Source organism: Impatiens glandulifera, chromosome 6 (genome assembly GCF_907164915.1).
Source record: "Impatiens glandulifera chromosome 6, dImpGla2.1, whole genome shotgun sequence".
Taxonomy (NCBI): Eukaryota; Viridiplantae; Streptophyta; class Magnoliopsida; order Ericales; family Balsaminaceae; genus Impatiens; species Impatiens glandulifera.
This window is the reverse complement of record NC_061867.1, coordinates 4,558,234-4,573,527: the sequence shown is the minus strand read 5'-3', so window position 1 is coordinate 4,573,527 and position 15,294 is coordinate 4,558,234. Positions and strand designations below refer to the sequence as shown.

The 15,294-nt window shown below is 31.7% G+C and overlaps 1 protein-coding gene across 2 annotated transcripts; it reads left to right on the top strand.

Annotated features, from left to right (window-relative positions):
* The first annotated feature begins 9,683 nt into the window (after positions 1 to 9,683).
* Positions 9,684 to 15,031, top strand: LOC124944129 (putative disease resistance protein RGA4). 2 transcript variants are annotated; one of them, XR_007099801.1, is made up of 3 exons: positions 9,684 to 13,026; positions 13,170 to 13,212; positions 14,690 to 15,031. XR_007099801.1 is itself a non-coding variant. In XM_047484603.1 (2 exons), exon 1 carries the CDS (start codon positions 9,784 to 9,786, stop codon positions 13,015 to 13,017), a length of 3,234 nt encoding a protein of 1,077 aa, XP_047340559.1. In that variant the 5' UTR covers positions 9,684 to 9,783; the 3' UTR covers positions 13,018 to 13,026; positions 13,170 to 13,385. The 2 variants fall into 2 exon arrangements, 1 of the variants encoding a protein (XP_047340559.1); XM_047484603.1 differs by lacking the exon at positions 14,690 to 15,031 and having other exon boundaries at positions 13,170 to 13,385.
* The last annotated feature ends 263 nt before the right edge of the window (positions 15,032 to 15,294 follow it).

Sequence of the window (15,294 nt, the reverse complement as noted above, 5' to 3'; positions counted from 1 at the left end):
ATATGAAAACTCCTTAGAGTTGATTAAATTAAATATATAGATTGAAAAGACATATAAACAACACTGGACTTGAATGATGTGATACTAGACAAACTCCTTAGAATTCAATAATTGATGCAAATATTATGCAATACTATTAGACAAACTCCTTTGAATTCAATAAATGAAGTATAGAGAAATAGTATATCATTTCCTTTATCCACTAAGTATTCCTATCTAGCTCACTTCATTATTGATTGTTCTAGATTCACATCAAGAAAGTAAAATTAATGATACCTTAGAATTTTTAATCACATTGATACTCTTTGTCACTATAAACAAATCACATTATTACATTAATAATAGTGTATTCTCTCTTATTCAACCAAATTTTAATTGGCTACTATCAAACAAATCAAAACCAAATCAAAACGGGAATGAAATAACCTTCTCAGGGGAAATCTAGAAGGTACAAGGATCCTCAATATTTTGTCTTTCTATCACTTTAATAATTGTGAAAATGAAGGTAGGTTTGACTCGAGATCGACATGGAATATTGTTCACGATACAAGGGAGGTGGTTCCATAGTCCCATTTAGTGTTGTCCAATGAGGCTATTTCTAGACAACAATTCATTTTTTTGGGGGGACTGATTTAGTGTCATTTCATTAAAAATTCCCAAAAACGGAAGAAAAAAAACCATGAGTTTAAGAGATCATTCTAGACAGGCCTAAAATTATTTTGAAGTCGTAACAATCTGAATAAAAGTTAAAAAGCTAAAAACATAAATGAATTATCTAATTACAATGCTTTCAATTCTAATGAATTCAAAAAATGGTAAATTTCAGTTCCTGCCGATATTCCAGTTCTGCTCCGTGTTTGGAATTCTTCTCCATATTCTCGCGAGGGCACTGCAATCCGATACAATACAATATCTTTCCATAACTCTTCAACGCTCCTGTGGGTTCTGTCATTTACTCTTGCATTTCGTTCTTGTCAAATGTTATACACCACTACTCCAAAGCCGCACTTGAACACGCTTGTTGCAAATCTATTTCCCTTGGATTTGAGTAGTGTCGCTTCTTTGAATTCATTACATTCGCTCAGGAAACTGATCAGCTCTAGGTTTTTATAGAATCTATTTCAAAGCTCCGAAACAATACAATAGCTCCCAAATAGGTGATCTATGGTTTCTTTATTTCCTCTGCATAGAAGACAGCTCGCGTCCGGAATGCTCATATATTTACTAATACTATCACGAGTGTTGAGTCTTTCCCAGAAGGCGAGTCATATGATGAACTAGTGTCGAGGGATAATTTTCGTTGACCATACAAGAGGAGTTCATTCTACTTTCTGCGCTTTTTCCTGGGTTACCTCCCATATTTTCTTCGATACCAGCTTCCCATTGTCCTCATCTTTTCATTCATGAATATCCGGTCTATCGTGTAGTTGTATGTTACTTATATGATCAAATATCATCTGTCCTTCTAGATTTCTTATCAAGAGTAAGTCTCAATTCCCGTCTTTAATGTCTTTGATTTTCACTTCTACATAGTCCCTTTCTGATACGAGTATTTTGAAACTCCTCCTTGTGGATGATAGAATGGTTTTCGAACCAAGGGTTGTGCCAGAATAGAGTGTATTTTCTATCCCCTAGCCGGATGTCATAAAGATCTACAATTTCGCTTCTTAGATTAAGAATCTTTTTTAGAGACCAGCTCATACCTTCATGAATTTTTCATGTCCAGATGTTGGTTTCGTATTTCATAAACCTTGTATGCACTCATTTGATCAATAGTGACTCCTGATTGCGCTCCCAAGCCCACAGATGCTTGAAGGTGAGAGCTTTGTTCCACTCGATATAGTTCTTCAAGTCGATTCCTCCCTCGTTAGGGATGTAAATGAGCCGAGCCGAGCCGAATAGTATCATGCTCGAGCTCGGCTCGTCTAGTATATATTCGGGTTCGAGCTTGGCTCGAGCTTGTTTCGAGCTTTTACAATTGAGCTCGAGCTCGGCTTGTATGGATTTATTTGAGCTCACGAGCCGCTCGTTCTTGGCTCGTTTAAAGCTCGTTTAGCTCATTTAGAAATCTCGTTTAGAAATCTCGTTTAAAGCTCGTTTAGCTTTATAGGTTATTATTATATTAATATAAATATAATCATGTAATAATATTAATTATTATAATATATATTTATATATTACTATTTTTTTAATAATTTACAAATTATATTTAAACAATATTATAATAGAACGTGTTCGTGATCCTATAAACGAACTTGTTCGCGAGCTTATAAGCGAGCCTATAAACGAACATGTTTGTGAGCTTACGAGCCGAATATCGAGAAGTTCAAGCTCGGCTCGTTTAAATTTTTGAGCTTTTAAACGAGCTTGAGCTCGGCTCGTTAAGACTAACGAACGAGCTCGAACGAGCTTTTTGTCGAGCCGAGATTCGAATAGATCGAGAGCAGCTAGGTTCATTTACATCCCTATCCCTCGTCCTTCGGTTTGCAGAGAGCGGTCCATTTGACTTTATTTCCTCATCAGCGTGTCGAGCTCCTTCATTATATTCTTCGGAATGACCATCTGCTGCGCCCAATAGCCAACTATGCCAATGATCACAGTTTTGATAAGTTCGATTCATTTTATGGTTTGTCTTTCGTGAAAGACTTAACATGCGCAGTCGAATTAAGAAGTATATGAATATCTCGGATCTCAACTGCCTTCTTTGTATGAGAAATGAGGAGACCATTGACCACCACTTTGGGGACTATCCATTTGCTTCTTTGCTATGGGGTAAGTTCTCAACACCAATGAGTCTCTTTAACTTCCCAAAAAAAATGGGCTGATATCAAGGAAATGACAATCATCAAGATAAAAGGTAATGACTTTAGTTCAAATGTCTTCAAGTGCTTCTTTGAAAATAATGTTTATCATATTTGGATGGAGAGGAACACAAGATCATTTTCAACGGTTTGAAATGATGTGGAGTTTGTTTGGAATAAAATTATATTTTATGAAAACTCACTCATTTGAACGTGGTGGAGAATTCCCAATTGTGAAAGAAATTGGTTGATTTGTCAAAGATGGAGTATTGCATATGAGAAAATCACAATTACTTCTGATTTCAAGGCACTCTAAACTTCATTGTTTTTTCATTCACTTTTGTTCTCATTTTGGTTGTTTTTTCTATTTTCATCTTATTGGTTAATTCATTTTTGGCAAAAACTTGTTATGCCTGAATCTTGAACCTTTTGTAATTTTTTACTCTTTTCGGGTCTTTTTATTTAATGACATTATGTCGTTTTTTCAAAAAATATTATATAATAAACTTGAGTACAAGTGAGAATAGAAGTAAAATAGTATAAAATATATGGATAATAAAAAAATAATAAAGTTAATTATTTTTTACTTGCAAATGAAAAAAACTTTACTTTTATTATAATAGAGTATAAAATAAAAGGTGGAAATTTAAGGATAATCTAAAGGAAGAGTTAACCTTAAATATTCCAATTTAAAACCAAATGGAGAAAATTGAAAACACTATTTTTTGTATGCAAGGATTTCATAGATTCATTGTCAAATCCATTCAACATTTGATCCATTTCTTCATCCATTCAATTCAGTTCCCTGCATCAATTCAATCACAAAAAAAACATAAATCTTGAATTCAGATTCAAACCCGTCTTTATCTTAATTCAAATTGTCTAACATGACAAAAAAAAATCAATATCAACCATAATCTAGAATTGCAAGCGAATAAACATTCGAAAATAAAAAAGGTGATTTGTTACATACTGAAAAAACATATATTTGTTCATTAATCTATCTTTTAAGAATTATAACATCAACTTGAACCTCTTTGATATGAAATTATTCTTGCAAAATCCAAAATCTTGAGATTAGAACAAACACCATTTTCTATTTATAACATATATCTATCTAGTCTACTCATCGATTCATTTTCTCTTCTTCATGAAGATTCTTCGCATTGGGCTGGAACATCGACATAGACATAGACAAACTTTTAAGGTAAATGCATAAACAAAAGTATGCTTTTGATATTCAGCGAGAAAGTGTAAATCATTGATTATACGATAGGCTAAGAAAGAAGTATTCAAAATTGGTAGACAAATCAACCATAGAGTGTGGACACTTGTCTGGCCCATCGGGCTTGGACTAATAATATATATTATATATTATTACATATTATAATGATATGTTATATATTATAATAATGTATGATATACTATATTATTATATGGTATTCTATACCATATAATACATAGCAAGAATTTCCAATCAAGACACACAAGTTTGATGAAAACAAGACAGAGAGAGCAGGACAAAGACATGCGTCAAGACGAAAAACTTTTTTTTTCAATTATTTTCTTTTCTCTTTCTAGATAGTTTTAAAAGGTTTAGGTAATCTTTCTGATAGTAAACATTATTTTGTAAAAACTTTGTATTATCCATTATAAATGATATTATAGTGGATGATTTAAACGGCATAAGGGTCCCATGATTTTAATATTGTTGAAGGATTTTTCATGTTAAATATTGCGTCTCTTTCTTTGGTTGTTTGTTTGGTTGAATAAAGACTGATAGGTTATAAACATAAAACTAAAACAAAAAGAATCTTTCCACATTAGATTCTTTTTATCTACAAGTGATATTAGAGCATGTTGTAATCATTGTGATATTTATAATAATGAAGAGTAATACGAGTAGAATGATTATTCTTAATAAGTCTAACTATAATGTGTGAAAATGAAATATGGAAGATCATCTTTATGTCAAAAATTATTATTTATATGTGTTTGCTAATGAAATACAGAAGACAAAACTGATGAGCAATGAACTTTGATTCATCGTCAAGTGTGTAGCTACATTATGCAATGGGTGGATGATAATGTTCTCAACCATGTCAGTGAAGAGATACACGCGAAGGGTCTAAGAAGAAAACTTAAATTATATGCTCGGAAGACTGGTAACAACAAACTGATTCTTCTTAAACATATGATGGGCTTGAAATTCCATGATGGAAACACCATGTCCGATCACTTGAATACATTTCAGGGGATTATTAATCAGCTAGCTAGAATGAGTATAAGTTTGATGATGAAGTGAAAGGATTATGACTTCTTGGTATAATATCGGACTCATGAGAGACGTATGGATGTAAATGAGTCAAGTCGCTCATGAGATACTCGCAAGCCGCTCGGTCAAAACTCGACTTGAGCTTGACTTTGATTGAGTTCGAGCCAAGCTCGAGCTGAACTCGAGCTCATATAATGCTTACTCAATGACTTGTCGAGCTTTTTCGAGTCTAATAATATAATTTATTTATTTATTTATTTCATATTAAAATTTAAAACAATATATTTTTTCTTTTTTCTCTCTTTTCAAAACTCATATAATAGGCCCAATCCATATTATTATATTATATTATCTAAAAAAAATCATAATTCTTAGCGTATCAATCTACATGACTCTTCGTCTCTTTTACTTCTTTCTCTTCTGTCTTCACAATATTTTTCTTCTTCTTTATCGACATTTCTTCTTCTTCTTCACCATTTCATCATCTTCTTATCTTCTTATTCTTTTCACCATTTCATCTTCTTCTTATTTTTCCGTCTTCACTATTTCTTTTACTCATTAATAATAGGTTGATTCAATTTTTTATATTATATTTCATCTACAATATTTCTCTCATTCATTCACAAGGCTTACAAGGTAAATTAAAATCTGTCTATTTTCACTATTTTATTTCTTTTTGTATTATGAGAAGCTTATGTTATAGGATGAATATAGAAAAAGACTATTATATATATGAGGAGTGATAGGGGGAGAGAATTTGAGGGAGGAAATGGGGAGGGATTGATGTGTCACTACATCATGGTTGGTTGGAAAAATGATAAAAGGTGAGGAGGGAGAGAAGATAGAGAAATTTTGTAATTTTTTTGGCTAATCAAATTACAAATTGCGCCATATCATTCTCTCCCCTATTCCCTCCCTCAAATATATATATATATATATATATATATATATATATATATATATATATATATATATATGTGAAATTATATTAGAGGTTGAATAAATATAGAATCTTATGTATGATTTTCAATTTATATTAGGGTTGAATTAATGATAGAATAAATGCATAGATAAGGATATAATTATTATATTATATATAATATTATATAATATTAAAGGATATAAAAAAGGTTAATATATTATATATAATATTGAAAGAGATAAAAAAATGTTAATATATTATATATAATAAAAATTAAAATAATGTTATTATATATTTTATAAATAATATGAAGGGATAAAAAAATGATAGTATATATATTACATATAAAATGATGAGAGAAAAAATGAATTTATAAGATTAATAATATATTATAATGTATAAAAAAATTAATAGATTCTAGCTATAAATAAGTTAATAAATTTTTGTTATATTTGAACCCAAATAATTTAAATATATATAATAAAATTTAATATAAAACTTGTCTAATATATTTTTTTTTGGCAGTATCTACTTTTTAATGTATAAGTTAATTTTTAAATATTTTTCTAACATGTATTTTTATATTAATTATTTTTAAGCTTAAACATTTAATATTATTGACGGTAGGTAAGTACGTGTTTATAAATTTAAAAAAGATTAATATATTGAATGTTCAAACAATTTATAATATTTTGTATTTTAATTTTGAAATTTTATGTTTTAGAATTTTGATTAGTAATGGTGGTTTGATGCTTTTGGATTATCATTTTTTAAATTTTGAATATTTATGATTTTTTCATATTTTTATTTTGAAATATCATGTTTTAAAAGTTGAATATGTATGAAAGTTTGTTATTTTCATTTCGAAAATAAATTTTAGTTTGAGTTCGAGCTCGAGCTTGAGTTTGAAAATTTAATTTTAGTTCAAACTTTTCGAGTCGAGCCGAGCTTGTAGGTTAATAGTCGAGCTCAAACTCGAGCTCAAATTTATAAACTCATTCGAGCTCGAGTTCGAGTCGAGCAAATAAATACTAAATCGAGTGGAGCTCGAGCTCAAGCTTGTTCGAGCTCGACTTAGCTCATTTGCAGCCCTAGAGAGAAGTTCAAAACGTCATTATCTAACTCAGCTACAAATAGTATGTGTACTATGGAGGTAGTGAAGAGTAGTGTCCTTAATGAAGAGATGAGAATAAAATCTCAACTTCTTCGCATTTTAATGTCCTACTTACTGAAATAAATGGAGGACTGAGAGTAGAGGCCCGAATGAGAAAAGTAGAAGTAAAAGTAGATCTGATAATAATATTAATACTGAGTGTTATCATTGTGGAAAAAATGGTCATATCAAGAAATTTTACCGAACATTCCTAAGAGAGAACATAAATAAAATGATAAAGAAAGGAAAATCGATGACAATGACAAACATGAGAAAATAAGTGTGACCACCAATGATTTCTTTAGTTTGTATGACAATGATGTTAATCTCATTTTCCAAAAGACTAGTCGGGTGAGTGCTTCAATAAATGCCACATCGCGGAAGGATTTCTTCACATCCTACACTTCCAGTGATTGTGGAAGGGTTAGGATTGGTAACGATGGCATTGCCAAAGTTATTGGTTTTGAAAATGGGTGCCTAAAGCTTGAAAATGGAAATACACTGGTTTTGAAGAATGTGAAGCACATGAATTTGATGTCCAATGGAAAGCTCGTTGATGAAGACTTTTGCAATACTTTTCGTGACGGGAAATGGAAGTTTACTAAAGGCTCATTGATATTGGAAAAGAGAAAAAATGCTCCTAATTGTATACGACGTAGGAAATGATTGTCGATTCTTCATTCAATGCAATTGATGATGAAGAAAACATTGAGCTTTGACAAATAGACTTAGTCATATGAGCGAAAAATGCTTGATGATATTGGCTAAGAAAAGTCTTTTCTATGAAGTGAAGAATGGTTCTTTGAAGAAGTGTACTAATTGTTTAATAGAGAAGCAGACAAGAATTTCCTTCAAGAATGTTCCTCACTCGCAAAAACCAAGTATACTTGATTTATTATATTATGATGTGTGGTCATATGAAAACAATGACACTTAATGACACTTAGTTGTGGCTTATATTTTGTGGTTTTTATTGATGATCATTCAAAGAGAGAAAAGAAAAATTAAATATAAACTTTCATTGTAAACTTCTGCCCCCTCTTTTTTCATATTAATTAGAAATTAACTAGAGCATATTTTTGTTTTTTTTTTTTGGGTAGAATAATATGATTTATTATAGTTGTGAAAAATATGAGCACAAAATAAAAAGACAGATACTCTCAGTTGTTTGGGTTAGGAAAATTTCGACTTTAGATCATGTGTAAATATCCTTGTAATTGTTTTCTGACAATATCTCTTTCGATTTGATTTATATATTCTATTTTTTTGACACCACAAATTAATTAATTTGAAAAGATTCACATGATACAATTGCCGTGTGGAAATGAAGCTAAAGGGACCACCTAAGAAAACGAGTCGAGTCCGAGTAGTGTTGTACTCAAACTCGAGCTCGAAAAATATTAAAATAAAGGAATTGGGGATGGCCATCCACAATTTAGTAATGGCCCTTGCAACATGATTTCTATGGCCGAAGATAGAAGACATGACCCACACCAAGCTCTTATTCATATCATTGTTATCATAAGTCTCGGATTTCAAATGTTTTATACACTGTCATTTTTTATTGTGAGAGTCCTCTTGTTCACATTGTGATTGCAATGAATTGAAGAAAAATCATAAATAAGTATTTTTTTCATTATTACAAAGAAAAATCTACACAAAAGAAGAATTAGAGTCAAATAGAAATCAAAGATGATGAAGAGAAACTCATAGTTAGGTGGTAGAGCGTAAAAATTAATATCTACACAAATGAGTTCGAACATTCACATTGCTAAAAACCCTTATATATTATTAACTTTTTCATAATGTTATTATTGTAAGCTACAATTCCTTATTTCCTTACACTATGAAGGTGAAACAATTAATAAAAGAGAAAGTGAATATATGATTGCAAAAAGTTTTTTCTTTTACGAAATAAGTTATCTCATACTGTTACACAAGTTTATTGGACAAATCAACCTAAACATAAATGTACGGTGAAAATTAATGTTATTAAAAAACGATGTCGTAACATACCTAATTAAATTTGAAAGGGTCAACAAAGAGATGCCTCCTAAATTCCTAACATGACAACAAAAAAAGATGTAAAATAGTATTAAAATGTTTTCTATATATGAAGATAATTTAATATGTCCACTAGAATATAAATTTAGTAGTTATTAAAACACAATAAAAATAGTTATTAAATAGAATTAGACATCTTACATGTCAGTACTACTTTAAACAATCTTAGTTTCGTCCCTAAAGAGTTTAAGCAGTAAATAGTTTATATTTGTTTTGAAATAAAATTATAAAGCATTAATATTAATTTATACTTAATTCTTCATGTGAGAATAGATTAATTTGTGCTAATATAAAAATAACTTAGTTCACTTAATTAAGATCTTTCAATCATTACTTCTTAAATTTCAAAAAAAATGTGCTATGGGTCATGCAGGCTATGATGGTCCACGCGGAAAGTGTGGTCCATTTTGTATGTGATAAGTCTCAGTAGGCACCACACAGAAAGTGTAGTCAAATTTGTATGTGATTTTTTTCAATTTATGTTCTTCAGTAGACACAGATATACGTGAGTACCAAAATAACATTTGTGAGAAGTTTATTCATCTGATTGATTGAGAGAGAAATCACCATGGTTGATGCAGCTCTAATTAGTGGTTTGGTTTCAAATTTGGCACCTCTGATTAATGATGAATTCTCTTTGTTTTGGAGTTTTAAGAAGGAGGTTCAAAAGCTATCGAGCACTCTATCTGCAATTAATGCCGTACTCAATGATGCTGAGCGAAAGACCGTGCGGGAGAAGGACGAACAAACGGAAGATTGGTTGCGAAAACTTAAAGATGTATTGTATGAAGTTCGGGACATCATAGATGATTGCAGATTTGAAGATCTTCGTCTTCAAGTCAAAAGGCGTAATGCCTTCTCTTCAACCCGGATCAAGGTAACCAATTTTATCACCCATCCTTTTAGCAATACTAAGATGCGTCTCAAAATTGGTCACAAAATTAAGGATGTTCAAGAGAAGTTAGACCAAATTTCTTCAGAGCGCCAAAAGTTACATTTTCGTGAATCTATTCATGACTCAAAAATAGACAATCTTACTAGTAGTTGGCGTGAAACCATGTCTCTTCCTAGTTCTAGTAAAGTATATGGGAGAGAAAAGGAGAAGAAACAGATTATTGATATTCTACTCAATAATACATCTAGTGTTAGTGTTGCTACAGAACTATCTGTTTTGCCTATTGTTGGAATTGGGGGTCTAGGTAAAACAACACTTTCCCAAATGGTCTTCAACGATGACCATGTTTCTAAGCATTTTGATCCCAAAATCTGGGTTTGTGTTTCTGATGAATTTGATATTAAGTTGATCATCAAAGCCATCATAGGAGCAAATAATGAAACTTCCTTGGAGATATTGCAGAAAATGATTCAAGATAAATTGAGAGGGAAAAGATATTTGATTGTATTGGATGATGTTTGGAATGAAAACGAAGATGCATGGAATCAATTGAGATCTATATTAGATTGTGGATCAAACGGTGCGTTTGTCCTTACCACCACACGTAAAGGAAATGTGGCAAAAATAATGAAAAACCAAAGCATTCCACATTTTGAATTATCATCACTATCTGAAGATGATTGTTGGTTATTATTCGAAGAACGTGCATTTGAGCATGGAAAACCAAAACCTCCAAACTTCATTAATATTGGTAAAGAAATAGCTAAAAAATGTAAGGGTGTTCCCTTAGCAGCCAAGACATTGGGAAGTCAATTGGGGTTCAAGGGTGACGAAAAGGAATGGTGCAGAATAAGAGATAGCGAGATATGGGAGATATCCCAAAATGAAGAATCTAATCTCTTGCCTATTCTAAGGTTGAGTTACTATGACCTCCCTTATTATTTGAGAAGATGTTTCGTACTTTGTGCTATATTTCCCAAAGATACTAAAATTGAAAAGGAGACATTAATCCAATTGTGGATGGCCCATGGTTTAATTCCTAAAGTTAAAAACCAAGAAATGGAAGATGTTGGGAATACAATTTGGAAGGAGTTGTGCTGGAGATCATTTTTTCAAGATGAAAATGATAACAAAGATTGGTATGATACAGTTTATACAACTTGTAAGATCCATGATCTTATGCACGATCTTGCGCAATCTATTATGAGAGATGAATCTTATACAATAGATGCTAATAGCTCAAGTGATGACTTAAGACAAGAAATTCATCATGTAACAATAATGGTTCATAAGTTAGACAAAACATCAATTTGTTCTCTTAAGAAAATTCGAGGGTTGCAATCAATAATGTTCAAAAGCAGTTATTGTAATGCCACAAAGGATATTTGGAGTGTAACTTCCACAAAGGATATTTGGAGTGTCTTGAAGGAACTCTCGTCTTTACGTGTCATTGAAGTAAGACGTCATGTGCAATATGAAGATTTGAGTAATGTGGGATGTCTAAAACATCTTAGATACCTAGACATTTCCTATAGTCAGATGACCTCATTGCCTAATAGTATTTGTGATCTCTTGAACTTACAGACTCTGAAACTCAATAACTGTTTTAAGCTTGAAAGTTTGCCTAGAAATATGATGGACCTTATTAACCTGAGACATCTCTATTTGGAGGGTTGTAATGGATTAAAATATATGCCTAGAGGTATGGGGCAATTGAAATATCTCAATAGGTTAAGCTTGTTTGTGATAGGCAATGAGAAAAGAGATTGTCAACTAGATGAAATAAAAGAATTGGATATCGGAGGATCTTTGACAATTAAGAATCTTGGAAGAGTTAGGGATGAATCTATTACAAGAGGGATAAGTATGGCTACAAAGTCGAGTATCAATTCATTGAAGTTGGAATGGACATCTGATGATGAAGCCGGTGATAATCAGAGCAAGAGTACTAGACATGAGAAAATAGGCGAAGCTCTAGAGATTTCAACTACAAGGCTAAAGATATTGAGAATGTATGGTTACAAAGGTGTGAATATCCCTAAATGGGTGAGAAAGCCATCTCCTTCTCTAACACGCCTTGTACTTAAGGGCTTGGACAATGTGAATAATATTGCTACTAGCCATGACATGAATGGAATTGAAGTAGTACTGTCATTCCCTTTCTTAAAGGTACTTACTATTAGTAACATGAAGAATTTGAGGGAATTGGTGTCTCCTACTATTCATAGTCCTGGAGCATTCCCTAATCTATGCACACTGCAGATATCTTATTGCCCAAAGCTAGGGGCCTTGCCACCGCATCTCAAAGCCCTCAAACATGTAATTGTTTGGGGTGATTGTTCGGATGAGTTGTTATATAGCATCTCAAATCTTAGTGCTCTCACTCATCTCTCTATTCAGCATATGGAAGAAAGATGTGTTTTATTTCGGGCTGGTAAGGCATTAATGTTTGATGATGAGATACGCTCAACTTTCCAATCTCTTCAATCATTGTCTATCTGGGGCTGCAAGAAGTTAAGGCGTTTGTTGGATGAGGGAATGATAATGCAAGAGACATTAAAGATTAGTGCTTGCCAGAACCAACAAAAGCATCAACTACTTCAAGGACAACAAACAGAAAGAACAAGACCTGTCATCAACCTCATCAACTCTCTCAATGATTTGGATATTCATTTTTGTCCGGAGTTGATGATATCAGTTGAGGAATTTGGAAACCTCAATATTAATAATTCACTACAGAGATTGTTTATCAAGGATTGTCCTAAGTTGGTGTCCTCAAATGAAGCGGACGATGTTATGGAACTCTTACGTTCCCTTCGAGCAAGACTTGATCCTATGATGTTCCATGTAGATATTCTATTGCATAAAGGAAGACAGAGAACAGAGCAGAGCATAGTGTCCTCATAAGCAAAATTGGTACATATTCTTCCATTGCAGAGCTCTCTTTCTTTCTATCATTTATTTTTAACCAAATATTTATTACTATCTGGTTTGCATTATATATCCTTTAAACTTATGGCTAATCATATAACATATATGTTCTAATCTTCTGCTTGTAGAAAATGGGCAAGTTATTGTCGGTACAGCCAAACCTCAAACCGCGTAAGTTTACACTTTTGATCTTTTCTTTGCAGCAGGTTTAATTGGATTTCAATTTTACTTTTACATATTTGATTTGATGCATATATAGTTATATCTACTTGTTGATCAGAAAATGTCTACAGTTTGTTGAGTTAGAACACTTGTTTTGTGAAGGATGTAAATGGGCTGTTGTTATTGGGACTCTTGATTAAATGATTGATAGAACATCTAAAATTTATGTTTTATTTAGTTTCATATATGTACAAATTTAGACTGTTAGATCTTAAATGATTTGGGATGTTTTTCTATTTGTGAGCATAAAATTGGATTGTGGTCATTTTTATACGACTTTAGAAATTCAGTTATGATAAAATTTACAGAAATGTGTTATATTTTCAGATGTTAATGGTACTGATATGATGCTCTTTTTTAAATACCCATTGTTCTAAAAATGCTACATATGATGTTATGTGCAGAGTATGTTATTTAGTGACTCCTTTATTCTGGCTTACCCGCGGTACGAATCCAACATACCTTTCTAGACTGACTGAAACAATAATAGTAGAAACATTCACTTTAGAAATCAAAGACCATATTAAACAGTCTTGAGCAAGAAACAGAACATACATTCATTAGAAATGCTCTGAACAACATAATTATCAAAGAAAAGAAATCCTAGATTTGAAAAAAACAATTTATTCCAATCATAAGAGCCTGAAAAACAGCTACTTAAGTGGTATGTTTAAATGAATGTGTAAGTGTGTTGTAATGATTTGAACAAACTGTCACTATTGCCTTTTTTTTCTTTTTGAATTTAAGAAATTAGCACGACCATCCACACTTATGACCCTCACTTTAACTTAGGGTTTAATTTTGAACCTTTTTTTATTTCTTTTTCTTAAAACATGTTTGGAAAATGTTAATGTTTTGTGAAGGTGGGGAGTTTACTAGTTAACCAAGTTCAATCAATTGTAGATCAGTCATTTTCTGATGGTAGATCGTGTTCTTATCTGATAGCTAATATTTGATTTGTTTCTTCATCGCAAAAATCCACCTCCCTCCAATGTACGACACACATTTTGAATTCAGACTCAAACCCTCAAATCTTGGCTTGTGTTGTCTAACCCGCAATAAGTCTAAGTATCGAACATATAAACACTGGTTCTGAATGAGAATTTGTCAATAAATTTTTAAAATGGGAGCAACTGAAAAGTTGTTTCCAAATCATGCATCAACAGATTGTAGCTTTATAATCAAATTTCAGACACTTTCTCAATAACAAAACATATGAGCAAATAGTATTGCTAATTTATCTACCTTGTAGGAATATTATAGCACCAGTTTGAACCCCTTTGATAGGAAATCTTTACTGGAAAACCAAAATCTGGGTATAAAAAAAAACGATTTTATTTGTAAAATTTTACATATAACTATTTACTCACAAATTCTTTTTCTCTTTTCCTTGAAGATTCTTCTAATTATCTTAGCATTGTTACAGCTGCTGCAACATCGACAGAGACAAGACTTTCTAAGAAAATGTGTAATTCAAGAATATCTTGCATACCATACTCTGGAAAGGGCACATCAAGTCTTGCTCGAAGGGATGATGATGGTATCTCATCATGATCAAACATTAATGCTTTATCAGCTGAAAAAAACACTTCTTTCATCCATTTCTTCAATATAAGATCACTAAGATTATTTGAGATGCTATATAACAGTTCATTGGAACAATAGTTAGTATTTTGAGTGATTTGAAATGGGAAGACAAGTTCCTTAGGTTTGTTGCAAAATCCATAATGGTTTTATTTGCAATCGCTCTAACCACAGCTGCGAAATGACTTAATTTTACTAGTTGCAAATTTGGTCCCTAAAATTCATTGCAATTTGATGCGCAAAATCCACTACATATTAGTAACATGGCTTAGTAAGTTTCTCAAGAAATGTTGTAACATCAATTAAATTTAACTTACAAGTCGGTTGTATTCATATTTTATTGTTATGTAAGCTATAAGTTTCTTATTTCGTTAGACATTATGAAGTAAAAATATGAAACAATTTATAAAAGATGAAGGTAATATATGATTTGAGACAACTACATCG